This window comes from Gobius niger (assembly GCF_951799975.1).
Source record: "Gobius niger genome assembly, chromosome: 1".
NCBI lineage: Eukaryota > Metazoa > Chordata > Actinopteri > Gobiiformes > Gobiidae > Gobius > Gobius niger.
The window spans coordinates 30,139,351-30,161,668 of NC_136852.1; the positions used below are offsets into that span (position 1 = coordinate 30,139,351).

At 43.4% G+C, this 22,318-nt stretch overlaps 1 protein-coding gene across 2 annotated transcripts in view; it reads left to right on the plus strand.

Moving 5' to 3' along the window:
* The first annotated feature begins 212 nt into the window (after nt 1-212).
* Nucleotides 213-22,318, plus strand: part of LOC306965136 (seizure protein 6 homolog) — a 226,029-nt gene continuing 203,923 nt past the window's right edge. Inside the window, exon 1 of one of the 2 annotated variants that reach the window (XM_079559378.1) lies at nt 213-673. In XM_079559378.1, coding sequence (XP_079415504.1) covers nt 607-673 — 67 coding nt within the window. In that variant the 5' untranslated portion in view covers nt 213-606. The remainder of the gene's footprint in view (nt 674-22,318) is intronic. The other variant, XM_079559379.1, reaches the window with a different exon arrangement.

Genomic DNA, 22,318 nt, shown 5'->3' on the forward strand with positions numbered 1-22,318 from the left:
TTCAAAAATAAATCTCGGCCCATATTAGGCAAAAAAACAATAATAATGCAAACACAAAGCAAGGCATCTACAGCGCCGCGACAACGAAGCGCAAAGCTGTTGAAATGCTAAGTGCCATTCAGACTATTTAATCATAATGAGCGTCTCCTACGGGCGCGCGTGTGTGTGCGCGTGATGTAATCCCGTTAAACGCCGTGTTTATGTGACAAACTTTGGGGGCTCCATTAGCGCTGCTCGCCTCTCATTGGCTGCGCGCGGCCGGGAGCTGTCCGTGGTGCTCGGCGAGCCTCAATAGCGGGGGCTTCAGAGCGAGGGATTCATCCACACCGACCGAGCCTCCACAGACCTCCGCGGAACTCTGTGGCGCGACCCCAAGCCCCCCCCACCCCCCCGGAAAAAAGCCCGCGGGGAGGACGACACGAGGGAGCGCGCGCCTGTCCGTGTGCGTTTTCCTGACTCCTACGTGCCCCTCGCTTTTCGTCAAATGAGAGTGAACTGCGAGAGGATCGCTGTGCTCAAGTCTGCGCGAGGACCTGGAGCGCGTAACCAAGTCGCTTTGTCCGCCCGAGGGAAAGTATTTTGAACCCCGAGGACGCGCGTAACGACATGGAGTCGGCGAGAGGACGGAGCCTGGTTCTGCTGCTCGCTCTGGCTGCGGCTGCGGGCGCCAAAGGTAAGCCACGAAACAACAGCCCGCGATGATTTCGGTTGTGTCTGGAAGTGGAGAAGTGTGACGTGCTTTCGGGGAGGCTGTTGTGGTTTTTTTTCCCTTCTTCTTTTGCATCGCCGGGCTGGTTCGAGCAGCGCTGCCTTTGTGAGTACACGGACATGTGCACAATGGTTCGCTCGGCTCCAAAACGAGGAACGCATCTGGGGCTGTCACTGCCCGGGTTTCTGCCAACTTCCTCACAGCAAATCTTCTCTCCTCGCTCAAGATTCTGCAGGTGAACGGGAAAAGGGATGCATGAATAGAGATATCAACTGGAAACTTTTGTTGTGGCTGAGTGTGAGGTGTCTTGAATGTGACGATTTGAAACGAAATGAGCCAAAATGTCTATTTATTTCTATACTTATTTTGGCTCGTAGGTTTTATGTGACAGGAAAGTACAGAGTGAAGGTATAGGGAGAGACGTTCTGCACATCTTCAGAGCCGGGACTCAAACCCACGACAGTCTTCAGCCTCATGTGCAGCTGCCTTAACCACTAGGCTATGCACGTATACGTCAAAGTTGATTTTGTTGACATGGATCTTTGAGTAAACTATTTTTTTTTAACTGAATAAATTCACCCAATGTTTCCAATCTTGACTATTTTTTTTATGGGATGAAAAGGTGAAAATATCAAGCTGAGGATTAGACAGCAACAAATTCTTCTGAAAAACAAAATCATGTTAGGAAATTAGAAAATGTAGAGCTCTTACTAAACGCAGCAAAAACTAATCAAAAAAAATGTGAGCCTTCCTGTTAAAAACCTTGATTTGAGATAACTAAAAAAGTCCAGTTTTTGCCCTCACAATAAGAAATGCTCAGATAAATCTCATTTTGCAATTCCAGCGTCAGAGTTTTTTTGCTTGTCAAGTCTGCATTATAACTTTAGATTGAATATTCCCAGCTCCAGTCATTATCGTTCGGTACGTTTGGAGACCCACTCAGACCTTTCCCTGCAGAGCATCTCGATGGGACGACGTGGATCCGAATCTGTGGACGTCTCTGTTGAGCCCGGGCCCGTGTCGTGCCGCCCGTCGCGTTTGCTTTCTGACTTGCCCCATTATGCAAGTTTTCAATTTGCAGAGAGCTGGAGGAGGCGGCGAGTGCGCAGATAAAAATGTCATTTCGCAGCCGGCTGACGAACACGAGAGCTCGGGGAGTGCGTGCCCGTATCTCCCGCTGCTCCTGACGCAGCCCGAGAGCGCGTGCCCCTCCAGTGTCAGTAAGATGAGTTCAGTCCAGAACACAGAACGTGCCTCGGTTTTGTTTAAACATTCTATAAACAGATTTAGTGTGTTTCTATCGCCTGCCGGTCACGTTTTTGTATGGTTTTTGTATGCTAGCCAAGTTAGTTTTTTAATTGTGACTTCCTGTCAGGCTTGTCTCCTTCAGACTCTTTGTAGATTCTTACTTCGTAATCGTGAACTCGCATCATTGACTTGAATGACTTTAGATTTGTTCATAAAGCTTCAGGGTGTCTGATGTAAAGGGAGTGGTCAGGACTGCCATAGCCACGCCTTCTGCAAACACTTTAAGCTCAATAGAAAAGTCTTTGTTCTAGCTTTATTACTATTAAAGGTGCATTATGCAGCTTTTCATGTGAGTGTGTGTATTTGCATCTTGCCTTTACTTCCCATCATGGTGGCCTTGATGCTCCAGGATCAATTGTTTTTAGGGTTTCTGGTGTCTAGCCATGGAGGCTCTGTGGTTCCATCAGCAGAGAAAGAGGCCGACCCCTATATCGGGCCGATATTTGGGGATTTTACAAAATCAGCTATCAGCCAATCTAGCACTGAAAAAAGCCGATATTTCCGGGAAACAAAATGATCGAGACTTTCCATTTTTTGCATTGGAAAAAGCAAAGTCAGGGCTTTGAAACACGTCCTGCCACAACCTCAGGGGAGGTGAGAAACATCGCAATGAAAAAAAAAAAAAAATTGGTTCGCTTCAAGTTTCACTAAACCGGCGTCAACATGGACACGCTGCATGTCATTTTGAAGTGCAGAATCTGGAGAATTCAATCGCAGAGTTAGTTTTAACCTCCACTAGTGTAGTTTTGATCGTTGCGCAAAATGCCGCGGCTAGTAACAATATGCTAATGCTAATGACAACCAATCAATGCTGGGACAGAAACTGTGATTGGATCAACTAAAGTAATAAAATAAAATGGGCCAGTGCTCGAGCAGCCAAGTATTTGTTTTTACAGAATAATAGACCAGACATTTTGGAAAAATCGGCCACAAATATTGGTCAAAAATATCGGCTGAGCACATCAGCCAATTAACATCAAAATATTGGCCTTACATAAACCTATATCGGTCGGCCTCTAGAGAAAACCTACCAGGAACCCTTTTTTTTTATGCATGAAAAGTTCCACAAAGCCCTGCTCTCCTTGGTAGTGACCCAAAAGTGGGAACCTTTGCTTGGGAACAATTATTTCAACCTTTATCTTCTTAAAAAGTAACACCATGAACCAGGGCTGCACATTCTGAAGGAGGACCACCAGCAAGAAAACAAATGGGATTAAGGGCCTTTAACATGCTCGAGCCTCGCGTTTTTCCCACCGTCATCTCTACTTTTCCAATTTTCCACAGTGTTCTGGTTGAGCTGAAGTGCACGGCTGATTGTTGTTTCTGAAGCTAATGGTGAGGTCGGTTATGTGCCCCTCCTTCCTGATTACAAACGTGTCATCTTCCCACTCGCCTCCGCAGAGATGTGGCCCTCTCACAGGCCGCCTCACGCTCTTCAGCACAAGCCTTTCCTGAGTATTTTGTAGTCCTGATTGGCCTGTAATCAACGAGGTCAGGAGGGGGCGCTGTTTGAAGTGGAGCTCCACAAATGATCCTCACAACGTTTGGCAAAATCATCTGACTGAGATTGACTTATTGCTGACACAGCGACTTGAAATGAGATGAGAAGCCACTGTTAGAACTTTTCGGGTTTTCGTATTTGACACTTTTTCGATGCCAGTGGTGCCTGAGCTTTTTTTTTTTTCAGTACCAATCCTAATGATATGAGATCTTGGTGAAAAATAGATAGGACACCGGATCTTTCATCACTTTGATCATAAAGCTGCGCTGTGAGGTGACGAGTGTGTTTTCCAGAGGAGTAACACGGTAATTCAGAAATAGCTGAAGTTACGTTTAAAAGTCATGCACTCGACAGCGCTCGCCGCAGATCTGGTTCAAAAGCAGGTGCAGCCGACTCCTTTTTTAATCATTCTTTTACTTCATGCATCGCATTCTTTCGGCTCGGGGTGTCCATGGTTAAGCGATTAACCGCTAATAATTGCGTAACCGAGTAAAAGTATTAAAAGTAAAAGCTTGGTTAACGGGCGTCTTTAATTTGCCGTGCCAGGCCTGGGCAGCCAAACCCGCCCCCAAAAATATCTGATAAACCGCGGAAAACCCACGGACATACATTGTTTACGAGTTAACGGAGCCCATGTGCTCCTGCGATGATGAGAAACCGGCCCATCTCCTTCACAGAGCCTTGGATTTGAGATTTTGTCATTCAAAATAGTGATTTTGATTCAAAAAAAAGAAGACAGAAATAGCCAATTTTACTTTGAAAACAACAACGCCGCCCAAGAAGTACCTTCCTGTTTCAATCCAGCACACCAAAATAAAAGGACCGCAAAGCATCTTATTCATGAGTTCAGCAGTTCATTAGTTCAACTTTCTTTCTGCATATTAACAGACAAAACACATAAAATGCGTGTATTTAATTCTTGCCTGCTGAACTAATCAATGAGACGAACTGTGTGCTTTTATTTTGGTGCGCTGATCTGAAACAGGAAGTCACTTCTTGGGCGGTGTTGTTATGATTTGAAGTTACGCACAGTCAGTTCCGGCAACCCTGCGTGCCATTGAAAATACTTGTAGAGCATTTTTGCACCACCAGAGACCGCCAGAGCGCTCACAGACATTTGTCCACCAGAAGTAGTCATTGCGCATGGCTAGCTAGTCTTCAAAAAAACAGCACAGCGTGGGAGCTCTTTACAACCGAGAACGACGGATCGAAATGCAAGTGTTGCGTTGCGGTGCTTAGATATACTTCAAATCCAACTTTATTGTTCCATCTCAACAGTCGACACCCGGGCATCGCTTAAGACAGGGGTGTGCAAACTTTTTTCCTGTGGATCCGCATACTGAAGCGTACACAGGGTGAAGGGCCATAGATCGGTGGTTAGTGCCTTTGACTAGCAGAGGTTTAAATTGTGCCCCACACCTTTATTTCTGCTCAAAACCTTCATGCCAGCTCTGTCTCACAGTAAAAGGTTAGTTGTTAGGTGAGAATTGTGTGGAATTATTACATTTCAAATAAAAAGGACTATCTCTGATGATGTGTCCCGATTCAGCAAAAAGGCAGAGGGCCACCAAAAATTGGTCTGAGGGCCGCATTTGGCCCCCGGGCCGCACTTTGGACACCCCTGCCTTAAGAGGTAGGCCTAGCTCGGTCAGCTAAAGGCACAAAACTCACCTTTCTCGTTACGGTTAAAAAGTGGCGGAGAAAAATGTTGTTGTTGTTTTTACGCATCAATGATTGTTTCTTTGGACAATGTTTAAAAAAAAAAAGAGCTAAATGACTGCAGGTACAATAAATTAAAATTTCTATAAAGTAATTTTCTTTCAAATGTGTTCCAGCCATTTAATAAAGGTGTAAATAATGAAATATCCCCTTCACATTTGTCAGTAATATGTAATGGAGGGGAGCGGCTTTGGTTTTTGCCCACATGGTTAACCGAGCATTAACCGCTCAGTCAGGGCCGCAGTTAACGGTTAATGAAAAAAACGTGAAAACTTGCAGCCCGACTTTCGGCAGACGACGGAGAAACCAAAGATCACAACAACAACAGCAAAAGTCACAGCAACTAACTGTCATTGTCCAAAAATAAATCTGTAATCTTGTTTTAATCCGTATTTCTCACGGCGCTCTCCTCTGAACCTCCTCCAAACCCCTCCGGCGCTCTGACCTCCTCCCGACCTTGACCTCCGGCGCTCGGACGCACGCCTCCCCCGCAGAGTGGCGTTTGTGAAGCCTTTGAATCCCCCCCCCCCCCCCCCCCCCCTCACCCCACCCTCTTCCGTCCGCCCCCAAGGCGTTTTAATACAAATCTGCGTCTGGCACCCGTCCTGCCCCATTCTCTTTAACAGACGCGCTGTGAAATCGAGTTATCCGCGTCGGAGAGGACGGCTTTGACTGCCAGAGTGTCGCGCTAATGCGAAAAAAAAAGTCAATACTGGTTTTTTTTTGTGTGCAATGCTTTTCCACAGGAGGTAATGTAGAGGACGGTCTTTTGAGTTTGACCGAGGGAAAGTGGCCCGGCCTGGGCACGGGCCGGGACTTCTAGCACGACTTTAAAAGAGCCGTTCAGAGACTGGCTGGTTTTTATATCGACTTTTTTCTTTAACAAGCCAGAAAACGCTTATTGTCTTGAATCTAGCTTGCTCAGAGGTTACATATTTGAATTACTAAAAATAACGCCAGGAACTACGGGTGAATAAAAACGCTGTGCCACAATTAACCAAATGGGCGTCAACTGCAAACACAAGTCATGGTGGTAAAATGGTTAGCACTTTGACAGTGTTAAGGCGAGACGCTGCAGGTGAATAGGGAAAAAATGTATATTTACAGATATCAATTTGAAACTGTTGCTGTAGATCACTGGTATAAATGTGAGAAAAAAATACATTGCAAGTTTTCTGTCATTTTATCTTTTCATATAAGAACATGGTGTTTTATGCCTAAAAATGCCCCAAATTTCCCATCTTTTCGGCGACGAAATCTGAATAATGGATAGAGCTACATTCAAATGTATGGTTTCATTTTATTGATGAATGAGTTACCAAGACTTTCTCAGAGGGGATTTTGGATTTCTTGTTTAGTTTAGGCTGTTTTTTTAGTGGAAAAATTTGTAAAATATAAATTTTCGCCTTATTTTTTGACATTCAAAACTCAATAAATGGGGCTAGGGGTTAGATAATAAAAAATCCCTCTGAAAAAATCTTCCATATATTGTTCAGTCCAAGGCTGGAAAATGTGAAGTCTTTAGGTCCGACTTGAATCAGTGCAATATTTAAACATGTTTTTGTGAAGATTAGGTATATTTTTCGGTTTCCGGGTGAAAGCTTGTATGTTCAGAGACCAATTTGGCCCAAAACCTGAAAACTGAAAAAAATTGAGGTTTGCCTGTAGTGTCTCCCCTTAAGTTCAGGACAATGGTTTGGGCATATTATAAAAATACATAGCATAATTAAGTCTAAACTTATTCAATGACTGAACAATAAAGGTAATCACTATTTATGACTTATAAATGAGAAACAAATTATGAGAAAAGCTTTGTAAGTGTTTTAGAAATGATAAAATAAGTCCTTACAGATGCTTTAGTAGTCGTCATTTTAAAGTGTTTCCGCACATTTTATCATATTATAGAATAAGTTAAAGCAAAATGAGAAAATTATAAGAAAATGCAGCACAATAGTACAAATTGTTATTACATTTTGAACTGTTGGTATTATACAAAATGCGGCTCTACAAAGCTAGAAGATTCCAGGTGTCCTCCCTGACCGGACGGAGGCCTTTCAGTGTAGAGTTGACATGTTCTCCCCGTGTCTGAGTAGGCTCCCCTCGGGTAAAATGGTAAATGGTCTCAGTTTATATAGCACTTTTCTACCTTTATCAGGTCCAAGGCACTTTACAGCAAAGAACCAGTCACTCTCTCATGCGTACACCGCTGTGCACTGTCCCTTTGGTCACAAAACGAATCGCTATCACCGCTCTCTTCTTTCATTTGTGCAAGACTACATAAAAAACAGCTCTAAAAAAAACAAAAACAAAACATTGGCCTGGATTTAAAGGAACAGGCCACCGTTTTCCTGTACTGTGTATGTTCTTACCTGAGCTTAGACGAGTTGATACGTACCTGTCTGGTCTTTGTGCCCATCGCTTCCAACTTCATCCCATTTGGAGCCATAGGAATACATTGGGAGACGCCAAATGCTAGCAACATCTTTGGTCGTTTTTGCGTGACTGAGCGCACGCACGAAGACCAGACAGGTACGCATCAACTCGTCTAAGCTCAGGTAAGAACATATCACAGTATGGGGAAAACGGAGGCCTGTTCCTTTAACACGGGACGCTCTGCACCGTTTGGCACACTGATACAGCTCACGAAAGAACGTCGCTCTTCTCCTCCATGATTGTCACGATTCTGATTCAGTAAATGTGGACAATTTGCACACAAAGGCAGCACTTTTGCATAATATTAAGAGAGCTTTTCCACACAGCGATACAAAAGGAGAATAGCTCAAATCTACACGCCTTTTTCCTCCCCCCCCCCCCCGATTTGATACTAAAAAAAAGTAATTACAAGGTTGTCCCTATTCAAAGAGCTCAAATATGGGAAGTAACTGATAGTGCGGACTGTCATTTTCATTTTCATATGACAATAATCTCAGAGGACACAGATGGGAGGGAGCTCTGATTTGCTCAGAGGAAGTGCAGAGGAGCAGACGGACCGGCCTTTGCTCCACGGCTTTACTCGACTTTTAATCCACTCCGAGGTCAGCGAGGCTTCAGCGAGGTTTCAGCGAGGCGTCAGAGAGGCGTCAGCGCGTGCTCCCCCGGCTGGTTCGCTCTGACGGACGGCTCGTCACGGCCGGAGCATGTGTTAAATATTGCATCAGCGCCGCACATGAAGAGCCCGGCGGGCACATGTGCGCGTGGCAGGTGACAGGTGTAAGCGAGGTTCAGCTGTGGGACGGGCCTCAGAAGTCCAGCCCGTCAGGAGCTCTCTGAGGGTTCGGCCTCAGCGCAGAGCTCTCGTCACACAGAGACGGATGTTTTTAACACCGCGGAGCTGCAGTGTCGGCGGTGGTAGTTTCCATAAAAATGTCAGTCCCTTTACGAATCGGGCATTGTGCGCTGTCTTTTGGGCACCTCAGAAGCGTTGATATTTTGCAACTTAAATAAATGTCTGTGGATGTAAAGACAGTTAATGAGTGAGGAAACTATAAGTAAAAAAAAAATCTAGCCATAGTTGAGCAAATGTCCATAAACAAAGGTTACAGGCTACACTGACAGAACTATGCATTTCCCAAAAGTACCATGTGATCAGAGCATAAATGAGTCATTTACTGAGCCACCTTATCCAATAGGCCAGCAGGGGCTGAAGCCCAGGGGCCTCCCAGTCAAGGGCCTATCAGAATTAAGTAAAAAAGCATGACTAACCGTATGTGATGACTGCGCTGCGCTCCTATGAGTGTACCTGGGGTCGGCCCGCCCTACCTGGCCCAGAGGGATACATGTAGGAGTTGCAGGGTTAGGGTTTTTGTGGGATTTAGGCTGAGGGTTATAGGTTAGTGTTAGGATCAGGGTTAGGGTTTGTGCTGAGAGGGGGTGGGGGCCGACTATTCTGTTTAAGCCCTATGCCTATGGGTACATTAAGGCAGGCATGGTAGTTTAAAGGGACTATACAGAGTTTAAAAATGCTAAAATTATGTATTTTCCTCCCCCTACATGTTCCAGTCATGTCCTAATGTGTAGAATGAGCTCAGACCTGTTCACCACAACTGCCTCTAAAATCCTGCACTGTCACTCAAAACGTCGTTACCTCGGGTCGAAGTGCCGTCATGCACAAGCTTAATATAGAAGGTGCAGTTACGCGTATGACCTGAGGTGGCAGTAGTGAGCATACAACTTACATCTATCCCCTATTAGAAATGAACGCACTCCCCGACGCCTCCTGTATGATCTTCATAATCCAACAGTGATTCTCCGTGTCGTGAGAGGCCGCGTGCGAGTGCATGTGAACCTCTGAGCGACCGTGCGTGCTCTGTCGTTGGCTGTGAAGGATTGGGGCTTCTTCAGAATGAGTGGTGTTTGGCTGGCAGGGACCCACAGCTTTCACAAAGGTCGCGTTTTGTACCGACTATGATCTATTTTAAAGGAATAGGCCACCGTTTTTACATACTAAAATATGTTCTTACCTCACTTTAGTCGAGTTAATATATCCCCGTCTGGTCTTTGTCCGTGCGCTCTGTCACGCAAACGGAGCACATACGCAGCCTCTCCCACATGTCACATAGCTCCGAAAAAGCTCACGATAGAAGCTACCAAGCTCTTCCACGTGTTCCCTATTTAAATAAAGTTACGTGAAGTGTTTTCATGCGAAGTATATTTACACAGAAATGTAACATGTCGATTTTATAAGCAGATAAAAAGGGGGACTATATTGTGAGGCGTAATGATACAGGAGTAAAACGTCCGCGCAGTAACTCCTAAAGGTTATTGACGGAAGTGAGCGAGGGGAAGTCTTTAGGAGTTACTACGCGGACGCTGTGCTCCTCGTATCATTACGCCTCACAATATAGTCCCCCTTTTTATTTGCTCATAAAATCGACATGTTTCATTTCTGTGTAAATATACTTCGCATGAAAACACTTCACGTAACTTTATTTAAATAGGGAACACGTGGAAGAGCTTGGTAGCTTCTATCGTGAGCTTTTTTGGAGCTATATGACATGTGGGAGAGGCTGCGTATGTGCTCCGTTTGCCTGGCAGAGCGCACGGACAAAGACCAGACGGGGATATATTAACACGTCTAAAGTGAGGTAAGAACATATCATAGTATGTAAAAACGGTGGCCTATTCCTTTAACATCACGGACTTTTACTCACTTGTCACGGCACAATAAATACGTTTTAAGGCCTAGTCTGGCTTTCCGTCTACTCAGATTCGATCAAACGCGGAAGGAACACGGAAGAGAGAACATCATTTTTCTTGTGTCAGTGAGCCTGGGCCAGTGAAATGAGTAGACCGCCATATAGAAGCCATCCCTGGGGAAAGAGTGAAACAGAAAATACAAGGTTTAAATTTTAGCTTAACCTCTTGACTCCCGCCTGAACCGAGAGGATCTTTGTCCTCACGTCATCAGATTTTTTTTCCATCATTTTTTTGTTGGGCATTAAACACATTTTTGTAATTTTTTTGTCATTATTTTGTCATTTTTTTGTCATTTTTTTGTCACATTTTTGTCATTTTTTCTTCATTTTTTTTTAATCACATTTTTGTCATTTTTTTTGTCAATTTCTTGTGACATTTTTGTGACATTTTTGCCACTTTTTCATCCATTTTCGTCACTTTTTTATCTATTTTTTCTCGCTTTTTTTGGTCTCATTTCCATCATTGTTTTCGTCTCAGTTTTGTCGCCATTTTCATAGCTTTTTTCCAGAAGCTTTTGGACCGGGGTTAAAGCCAAACTGGAGAAAATGTGCTCGGTTCAGGTGGGAGGTTAAGGGGCATGCTTGCAAATCAATGGTCCTGTGATGAACACACTTTGGGACAAAACGGAGATCCAGTGATGATTTATGGACTCTGGAAATGTACAGTCTCTATTATGCAACAGAATGTCCAAAACTTTGTGCTGCCAAAGAAAAATCAGCCTTTTTGCTCAACACTTTTTGATTACTATAACCACTCCTACTCCTACTCCAAGGTAACCAGAACTGGGTGATGAAAAAAACTGTCCCCGGGTTTTTGGTCGAGCTATGATAGAGCCCGATTAGAGCAGAAATCCCTGTTTGCTAGAGCTTTCTAAGAGAGAGATGGGTCTAGAGTGTCCCAAGTCTTCCCTGGGGAGTCGGGACGCTTAGTTGTTTCAGCCCTATCCCCGGATTATCAAATAAACATACGTTCGAGGGTCCATTGTGGAATTCCTCGCTGTATAACCCTGGATTTCGGCGCTGAAATACAGGACCTAAGATAAACCTTCCTCGGTCTCATGTGGCTTCACTCCATCACTCTCTGAGGCTCTGACAGTAATCACAGACCGGGTAGAGCGCCCCCTAAAGGGAGACTACAGGGCTGCTACAGGTCAGACAGATCCAGTGCAATCTGAGCAAGGGGAAAGCGCGGTTGAACCTAAAAACCATAGAGACTGAAATGATTAATATGGTGAACGTGCAGTTCTGTCGGGAACTTTCTCCTCCACTTTTCGCCTGACGTCGCATAACATTTCAAAACCTCAAAATTGGTTTATTATTACACTCTTGCAGCAATATCTCCACCTGAGAGATCTTTCAATATTGAATTCATTGCCTGATTTATTCGTCTTTGAACCCCCCCCCCAAAAAAACTTGCGATTTGTAGCATGTCCCTATGACCATGGATGACATCACACTCCCCGACTCCTCGTGTTATTGGCCTGGACAGTGAGATAGGGGGGGGGGAAAGGGGGAGAGGCGGTCGATATATCGGCTGCAGCGGTGGAAGCTTGTTAAGATGATGGGCAGCGGGCTTCTGTCACTCACAAACCCCTCGTATCGATCAGGCGGAGGGGCAGACAGGACTCATCCACTCTCCTCCCGCCGTTACCATGGGGACGCTCGGGGCTTTGGTTATGAGGCTGGTTACAACGTTTGAGTTTGAAAAGGTATTATTCATCGACGTGCGTGTGACAAGTTTTCATTGTGTGTGGGGAAAAAAAATGGTGACAGTTTTCTGAAGAAAAGTTGTAAAAGGGGAAGATTGCGCAACCATGCTGTACATAAGGGCCATGAACAGCCCCCAGATTCACTGTTTGAGATGGAAAACCTTTGAAAAATGTTTGAGGGAAGTGTAATCTTTATCAGTTTAGTGGTAGTTTTATGAAGAAACGCCGACAAAAAATATTAAAGCTGCATTTTGTAACGTTATATCCCGAAAAAAAAAGTTGATTTTAGTATGTAGTTGAGCTTATAGTGGTCCAGTGGTTAGCATGGTGCCTTTACTTTTTTACCATAGTAACCTCTAGGATGCTCTAGGATCAGTTGTTTTTAGGGTTTCATTGCATCCAGCAAACCTATCGGTACCCTAAAAAAAACATTGATCCCATAATCCCATCTACCGCGATGGAAAATAGAGGCGCCATGCTAACCACCCACAGGGTCACAGCTTTTTTTGGTCATTTTATTGTCATTTTTTGTCACATTTTTGTCATTTTTTCGTCAATTTATTTTTATCACATTTTTGTCACATTTTTGTCATTTTTTTGTCATTTTTTTGTCAATTTTTTGGTAAATGTTTTGGTAAAATTTTTTTGTCAAATTTTTACCATATTTTTGTTGTTTATTTGTCACATTTTGTCACATTTTTGTCATTTTTTGGGTCATTTTTTGTCACATTTCTGTCATTTTTTGTCAGATTTTTATAAAATTTTTGTCACATTATTGTATTTTTTTGTCACATTTTTGTCACATTTTTGTCATTTTTTAATCAAATTTTTATCAATTTTTTTAAATTTATTTGTCACATTTTTGTCATTTTTTCATCAATTTTTTGTCCATTTCTTGTGACATTTTTGTGACATTTTTGCCACTTTTTCAACAATTTTTCATCACTTTTTTGTCAATGTTTTCTCACTTTTTTGTCACACTTCCATCATTGTTTTCGTCTCAGTTTTGTTGCTATTTTCACATCTTTTTCCCCAGAAGCTTTTGGATTGGGGTAAAGCCAAACTGGAGAAAATGTGCTCGGTTCAGATGGGACTTAAGGGGTTAAAAGAGCTCCTGGTTCATTCCGCAGTGTAAACAAAGTCTGTCTCAACTCTGCAATGTTTTTTGCTTCCGCTCCGAAGATGAAATGAAGGCAACCAAAATGCAGCGCAAATGAAAATGTCTATGGCGTGATGATGTGGACTTCTTTTATTCCATTCATTCTGTTTTCTTGTTTCACCACATGTTTATAAGGTCTTTCTAGAAAGACGTTATGTTCAAGAAAACTGTTCAGACATGTTTCAACGGAAAATTCTGTCCTTGGGCAGTAAATGCAACGTGATAAAACATGCAAACAGGAGGGACTTTTAATGTGCGCAAGTGGGAACAAGAAATGCACATGTCTGAAGATGCCTCTGAGGAAGACGGAAAGGTTTTTTTTTTACCCTGTCGAAACATGTCAATTTTGTCAAAAGTGTCTTTCTATCTAAACAGAACACGCCGGCTTTTCCGCTCCATATTGGGATACCGTAATTTGCCTTTTTTCCTTCCTCATCCCCCATTCTCCGCAGCCCCCCCGCTGACTGACGCCTCTGAAGGGGCGCCCTCTTCAGAAGCCTGTTATGCAGAGAGCGGGAGAAGAGCAAGAAACAAGTGCTTTTCCCGCCACTCGAGAGGCAGGATTCTGACATCGCTCTCCTCTTCCTCTTCTTCCCCCGAAACAAAAGCAACCCGATGCAAATCAAGAGCGAGGCGGGACTCGAAAAAAAAAACCCCGACCGTGGCGCCCCCTGTCGCTCCCGGACGAGAAAACGCGTACAGGTTAATCGGGGGCCCTAATCTCCGAGCAGGTGTCTTACACGCGGAAACCGGCGACCGCGCAAGCCTGGCGAACCCCCCTCACCGCCAACCGCGCGCCATGCTAACATCGCCATTCACAAAAGAGCGTCTTCTAATTAAACGCCTTGTCCCCTCGGCGGCGCGGCGATGCTTCGGGAGCCGGGGGAGCGTGAAGCGGCCGTGATTGCATCAGATCGCTGACACACTGAACAAATTGCTTTCTCTGTGGCGCCCCGGATGATGAGAGGGGAGGGATGGAAGGAGAGGCTGATGAGAGAGAGGGGAGGGGGGGAGGGTGTGAAGAGGAGAGAGTCTTATCACTCCACGAGAAGTGATGAATTTAATGCGAAGATGATGCAGGAATTACTCACGGAGCGTTGCGGAAAAAGGGGAGGGGGAAAATAAAAATCGACAGTCATTTGGTTTTTAAAAAAGACTTTGCGTGTGTCCTTGCCCGGGCTTTTTTTTTTTACTTCAGGAAATGATCAATCTTTTTCCGACCGACTATCAGTCAAGCCCCGGGACAGCTGTGGCTAAATGTGCCGCGCATTCCCTTCCCTGCTTGATATGGTGTTAGTTCATCAGAAAACCTTTTTGTATTTTTTTGGGTCAAATTTTGATCACATTCTTGTTGTTTATTTGTCACATTTTGGTCATTTTTTGGGTCATTTTTTGTCAAAATTTTATACATTTTTTGTCACATTTTTGCAATTTTTTTAATCACATTTTTGTCACATTTTTGTAATTTTTTTAATCACATTTTTGTCACATTTTTGTATTTTTTTTAATCACATTTTTGTCACATTTTTTGGTCATTTTTTGGTCAATTTTTTTGTCATTTTTTTGTCAAATTTTTATCACATTTTTTTTTTTATTTGTCACATTTTGTCACATTTTTTTGTCATTTTTTGTCACATTTTTGTCATTTTTTTGTCAATTTTTGTCAATTTCTTGTGACATTTTTGTGACATTTTTGCCACTTTTTCAACAATTTTTTATCTTTTTTGTCAATGTTTTCTCACTTTTTTGTCACATTTTTGTCACATTTTTGTAATTTTTTTGTCACGTTTTTGTCATTTTTTTCGTCATTTTTTGTCAATTTCTTGTGACATTTTTGGTCCAATTTTTATCACAATTTTGTTATTTATTTGTCACATTTTGTCACATTTTTGTCATTTTTTTGGCCATTTTTTCTCACATTTCTGTCATTTTTTGTCAGATTTTTATCACATTTTTGTCACATTTTTCATCACTTTTTTGTCAATGTTTTCCCACTTTCTTGTCACATTTCCATCATTGTTTTCGTCTCAGTTTTGTTGCTATTTTCACAGCTTTTTTCCAGAAGCTTTTGGACTGGGGTTAAAGCCAAACTGGAGAAAATGTGCTCGGTTCAGGTGGGAGTTAAGGGGTTAAAAGAGCTCCTGGTTCATTCCGCAGCGCAAACAAAGTCTGTCTCAACTCTACAATGTTTGGCTTCCACTCCGAAGATGAAATGAAGGCAACCAACTTCTTGATATGGTGTTAGTTCATCAGAAAACCTTTGATGGAGCTGCTTTTTTTGAGAATCAAAATGGAGCTGCTTCTGATGCTCAATCTGTGTTTCTCAAAATGTTCCCACCAAGCACCACCTCATGAAATAGTTGAGCTTCCAAGTCTCACCAGGCCGAGATTGAAGATGTGTCAGGACTGGATCAGGTCTAAAAATGTACCAAAGTAGACCCAGATTTGACTCAAATCATGTGTAAGCTGGGTGTCTAACACATCTAAACCAGGAAAACACCCCAATGTAAATGATCTCTGGTGTCCTAAGCAGAAAGAAGAGAGTTCATGCACGCAGAGTTCCTCATCTTCCTCATTGAATACAAGGCAGTTTACTGCAAAAACAGAGGCACAAATACAATGCCATGGAACTGCGATGGCGTCAATCAAAAAGCCCTCTTTGGCACTGCAGTGGATGGATGAACTTCGGCGACGTGGCTGCGTGATGGAGATTATATGAAAGCCTTGAACACGGTCACAGAAGGAGGTCATGCAGACTTTTAACAACATCTTCCCCATTTCCAAAACGGTGACGATCCCATATCCCAGATTGGACAAAACCCGGTTATGCTCCTGGGGAATTCTTATCCCACTTTCCAACATCCATCTTCTCCCGCTCTTAGTCTCAGCAGACGCCCGGACACTTCCTCAGGGGCGCCGCAAAGAATTCAAATACAATACAACGACAACTTAGTCACCACGGAGGTCATGACCTCATCCTACTTTCCTACAAGATAATATTATGCTTAGAGCACACGAAAATAACAAAATCAAAGTGAAGTTGGGACATGTTGCCTCCATTTGCAGCTAAACCTGCCCAAAAATGTCAGAAAAACAGCCCAAAACTTGCACAGCTGGAATTCTCTCTGCACTTTCTGAAAAAGCAAGTCATTTGAAATGGTTTGATCAAGAAAAAATTGAGTCTGTTCCTATGAATGCATACATTTACCGCACCTGTTTAAGAGCGGTCTATCCCCATACAAATGAATGGTGAAGCCAGGCCCGATATTAAAGTATGGTGAGTTATGACATGTTTGTTTATGTCATTTATGTCATTTCTGTGGTGTCTCTGTCATTGACATATTATACTATCCATCCATCCATCCATCCATCCATCCATCCATCCATCCATCCATCCATCCATCCATCCATTTTCTTCCACTTGTCCGTTGCCGGCCGGTGGGGGCGGCTGTTGGAGTTGCCCAAATCACATTGCACCAGCCCCTTATGGCTCCTCCTGCAGGTGGTGGGTCCATAGAAGGACGGCCTCACCATTCTGTTAGTCTCTCAAAAGGAGCTTCTGGACCGCTCTTTGTCTGACACGTCACCTAGGACCTGTTTGCCATGGGAGACCCTACCAGGGGCACGAAGCCCCCGACAACAGAGCTCCCAGGATCATTCGGGCGCTCAAACCCCTCCACCACGATAAGGTGGCTTTTCCAAGAGGGGATATTATAACGTGATTCTTAGTCACCATTGGATGTGTATTTGACCCCACAAAAAGCAGAAACTGAATATGATTTAGCATTTAGCTTAAGGGGCCATTTTTCTGCACTAATTCAAATCCAAAGAGATCTGTACATTCATTAACAGCTTAAAAACATCTGGGTAATTCAAAATGTGCTATAGGAAAAATGCTTTGAGCAGCGTTGTCTGAAAAGTTTCCCAGACTGGCCGGCTTGCTGACTGTCCACATACGTTAGGTCTGTAAGCTGTTTGTCCTAATTTCAGCACAGCCAAAACTTTTTTCATCCGCGGAAAACCCTGCCAAGGTAAAAGATTCTGCACCTTAAACGCAGCGCTCTTTAAATTTCGATATAGCTGAGAAAGCACGGCGCCATTGGCTTAGACTCGGAGCGTGCTCCTGCTAAAATGGACTAAGAAAAAAAAAACTAATGGTGAGCCTCTCTTGGAGCTGTCATCGGGCGTCAAGCTCTGCTTTTGGGCAGAAGCAAAACGCAGCAGTTTAGAAACAGCCAGCTCCTGTCAGAGTCCTAATGGGTCTGCGCACCGCACGCCAACTCCAATTAGACAGGTGCAGTGGACAGGGAGAGGGGGGGGGGGGAGGCGAGGGTAAACAGTGGTTCTGCACGGCTGAACTGGGCTACTGTATAACAGAGACATACCTGCCACACTGGGGGAGAGGGAGTGAGGGATACAGGGCTGTGTTTGTGCTTTATATACAAACAACCCATGTATCAAATCAGCCTTTTGGCTTGTGCAGCAAATGAAGAAGAGCACGCTGAAAAGAAAATACTTGTGTAGCTCTTAGTTGTCAAAATCTACCCCAGTCTCACAGAATTTCGGTAGTTTGAATTACATTAAAGGGATATTTCAGGATTTTTGACATAGGGCCTCATTTCCTAGTTATCCAGAGTGTTGCCGGTACCTGGAGATATTTTCTTGTAATTCATGCAGTTCTTATATTTGAAGAGTTTCGTGGTGCTAGGCTAATGCAAGGCTAGCGCATTTCTATGGTATCAGCTAGCCTGCATTAAAAACAGTCTGATCCGCTCCACAGAGCACCTGAGGCAAATCACTTATAACACCAGACTAACCATATAAATGTCTGTGTCGATAGAATATTTTTTGGAATATAACTGACCTTGCATCAAATGAATGATCGCATTTTGAGGGACTATTTTCTAGCAGATCACTCCGCCGCTGCGTAGCTTATACAACCACGAAGCAGATGCTGCTCAAATATAATAATAATAAGGAATTTTAAATGCAAAATGGTTAAAATGACTCTATGGACACAGACATTTACATGGTTGGTCTGGTGTTATAAGTGATTTGCCTCAGGTGCTCTGTGGAGCGGGTCAGACTGTTTTTAATGCAGGCTAGCTGATACCATAGAAATGCGCTAGCCTTGCATTAGCCTAGCGCCACGAAACTCTTCAAACATAAGAACTGCATGAATTACTAAAAAAAAATATCTCCAGGTACCGGCAACACTCTGGATAACTAGGAAATGAGGCCCTGTGTCAAAAATCCTGAAACATCCCTATAAATGACACTTTTGTAAAGCAACATTTTAAGCAACATTTCTTGACGTGTTGAAGTATTTAAAACATCCCAAAAATGAATTCCGTCTTCCCACTTCATAAATGTAGCTGTGAAATACATTTAACAACTGTAAAAAACATCTGAAAGAAATATTTCACTGCTGCATTGACACCCGTTTCTCATTTTCTTCTTTGAATCTGGTATTCAGGCATTTCTTCACCCAATTTTGCACTTTTCGTTGGTGTGATGCATTTTCCCGCGCGTAATGGGACAGAAATGGCGGACAGTCGTAAGTGTGTGTCTCCCGGATTGTCGTCCGTGCCGTCTGTATCGTTCTCAAGCCGGCATCTGTACTGGGTTGTTTTAGTGTTGAAGGCTGGATTCGTACTGTTAGTCGCAATTAGAGTTAAGGGCTGAAATGATGTAGTGCCTTTGAGTATCTGTACTTTATTTAAGTAGTCATTTTGTCAGAACTTATTACTTTTACTGCATTGCATTTCTATAAACACTCCTAAGTAACAAGTGTAACATTGGCCTTTTGTGATACCCACTCCAGAACAGTAGGAAGAGTATTTCTTCACTTTTTTTAGACAATATTTCTTACATTGTTTACACCTGCAGCACAGTGGAGGCGTCACAAGAGGAGCTGCAGGAAACATGTGGCCATACCGCCTTTGCTATGCCCGATCCCATCAGACTTTGGAAGCAAAACAGGGGGGGGCTGGCATGGCTTGGATGGGAGACTGTTTGGGAACACCAGGAAGGAGGCTAATGTGCGCAGACTGGTTGCCTCACTTACCATCACCGAGTATAGAGTGCATGAATAATGCGCCAAACTGTGAAGCGACTTTGAGCATCTGGAAAAGCGCCATATAAGACTAATGCAGTGTTATTTTTTATTACAAGGAAGGGACAAACAAGGAGGCATCTAGGCAAGACTCACAGCTAAGCCTGCTAACTGCTAGGCTCTTCCCAGAAGATGGTGGAAGACTGCTGCGGAGCGGAAGGAGCTGCGCAGGAGGAAGTGGAGGGAGGAGGTGGGGCTGGGCGGTGTAGGGCGACAAACCCAGGAGGCGGTGCGCTGTTTCGGAGGATCGGAGAGGTGCTGAAGGGCAGACAGCCAGGTTTCCTCAGGGTGCTACGGTTTCCCGACCGGCGTCACGGCTCAGTCGCGGCGGCTCAGGACTAACACCTGAAGACTCTTTTGTTGTACGCTTCTATAATGAGAAATAAAGCACCTACTTACTGACTTACTTGAATTTGATGTATTGTTAACCTCTTACCACCCGCCTAAACCGAATGCATGCTGTCCTCTATGGCTATAGGCCTGTGTAACACCTCATTTGAAAGCTAAGACCCACAAAACTGATCTTTTTCCCCGCGTTGTTGCTGTGTTGCGTCACCTTTTATGTTTTTTTGGTGTGTTTTTTTTTTGAGATTTTGTCATTTTATTGTTGACTTTTTATCACATCTTTGTTGAAATTTTGTCACTTTTTGTTGCATTTTTGTCACATTTTTGTTGAGTTTTTGACCCTTTTTTTTTGCTGCGTTTACATCCTTGTTTTCTTCTAATTTTTTTGCGGCTGTTTTGGGGCTTTTTTCCCCAGATGCTTTTTGATTAGGGTAAAGCCAAACTGGAGAAAATGGGATTCGTTCCAATGGGAGTTAAGAGGTTAATTGATATTTTAGTGAAATTAAGCTAAATATCAAAATACAGTCTCCAAACTAACATCATCAACATAACATTTTACAGAAGGGGGTCCCTAAGAAACCGTAACTTCAATTATACATAAAGATGAATACTTTTGCCTGCTCTCCTGTGCTGCTGACCAGTGCCCTGCGTCAGAGAGCGATGACTCACCGGGCTTTTATATAGAGACTCCGTGAGAGGCTGCCGGGGAGGTCCACTGATTTAACGCGCTGATATCCCAGGATGCCGCGGGGGCCGTGTGAGTGACAGCCGCTACATGACAGGCAGTCAGTTAGAGCGCGCTAATGACCGGCAGCAGCTGGGCCCAGCGCCGAAGGGGTTAAGGAGGAACTAACAAGATCTGTGAGAGGAGCCCAAGGTCGGAATACGCCGCTTTGTTGGCGAGCAGAATGGCCCGATCCATTCGCGCGCCGTTGGAATGTTTCGTTTGTGTTTGCGTTTGGGACCTCAGATTTGAAGCCGAAATTCAGTCTTGCACATGTTGAAGTTGGGAAGCATTAACGCTGAGAAAAGACTGACATGTGAACTGCCAAACGAATTCAATGATGCCTGAATTGCATTGAGAGAGGTTCTTGTTATTGCTGTACTATACGTCTATAGCACTAAAAGCAGTCAATATGGCATCCGCTCAAGCAGCAGCCACAAATGTCCTGCCATGAAATGTTAGATATATCCGAGCACTTGATTCTTCCACATTTTCCATAGACCGCTCGGAGGAGGAACTTAAAGAAGGCATTATCGGAGAAAGAACGCTTTAAACAGACTTTTATGGAGACAAAGCACCTCTTAAAAAGGGCCCAGTTTATGACCTCCGCCTTTTATTTCATACCCACTTCTCATCTTTATCACACACCTATATTTCCCGTATGTCCAAGTCGGCACTTTTGAAACTGAGAAACTTTGGAGGACCCGATTGGGGCAGTTTTGTTATTAAATGATGTCCCGAATAGTGAAAACGGAAATGAAGTTAGGATTGCAGCGTTGAGAGAAAGGAGCTGTGTGTGTGTGTGTGTGTGTGTGTGCTCTTGTACTTATAACTTTGTTAGGACATTTTGGGTGGTCCTTACTTATTTGAAGGACTGTTTGCGGGTCAAGATGTGGTTTTTGGGTTAGGGTTAGAATTGGGTTTAAATGAGGGTTAGGGCTCGGATTAAGGTTAGGATTGGGGGCCCTAACTTTAGGATTAGGGTCTGGGTAATACATTATGTCTATGAGTGTCCTCACTAAGATAGAAGTACAAGATTGTGTGTACATGTGCGTGCGTGCATTTAAAAAAAGTGCGAATGATGAGTATATATGTCTGAGCTGAGACACAAAGACTTACCATATACAATATAATAAAATACATATAATACAATTATAATACATTGTATAATAATACAATAATAAATTCTGATGTTTTATCAACGAAAGCTATGTTCACATTTTTATATGACTATTAATGTGACTATTTGCATTAGCCTCACCCGCCAGTCACAAGATGGCTGCCACGTTTGCCACGTCCATGAGCGGCATGTCTGAGCTAGGGTTTTGTTACAGATCTTTGCACTGATCTGTATTTCTTGAACTATGTTGTGTCATAGAGGGAACATGAAACTGTCTGGGTTTTTTAAGTCCATAATCCATCACTGGACCAGGTCTGCACGCTATCAATTCACTACCATGCTGTTAGATGAAAGTGAAAGCTTGCCGTCATTATTTGTCATACACACTATTGCCTGTAGGAGGCACTCCAGGACAATTTGTAATCCTTACTGGCCCAGTCCCTCCCTCCTTACTTACTCTTTCTTTCTTTCTTTCTTTCTTTCTTTCTTTCTTTCTTTCTTTCTTTCTTTCTTTCTTTCTTTCTTTCTTTCTTTCTTTCTTTCTTTCTTTCTTTCTTTCTTTCTTTCTTTCTTTCTTTCTTTCTTTCTTTCTTTCTTTCTTTCTTTCTTTCTTTCTAAAGGGTTGATGCCAGGGATCCCAAGGGAGCACTTTAAAGTTGTGCTCAACCTGCCAACGTGCCGCTAATGAATCTGAAGCTAATATGGATGGCCGCT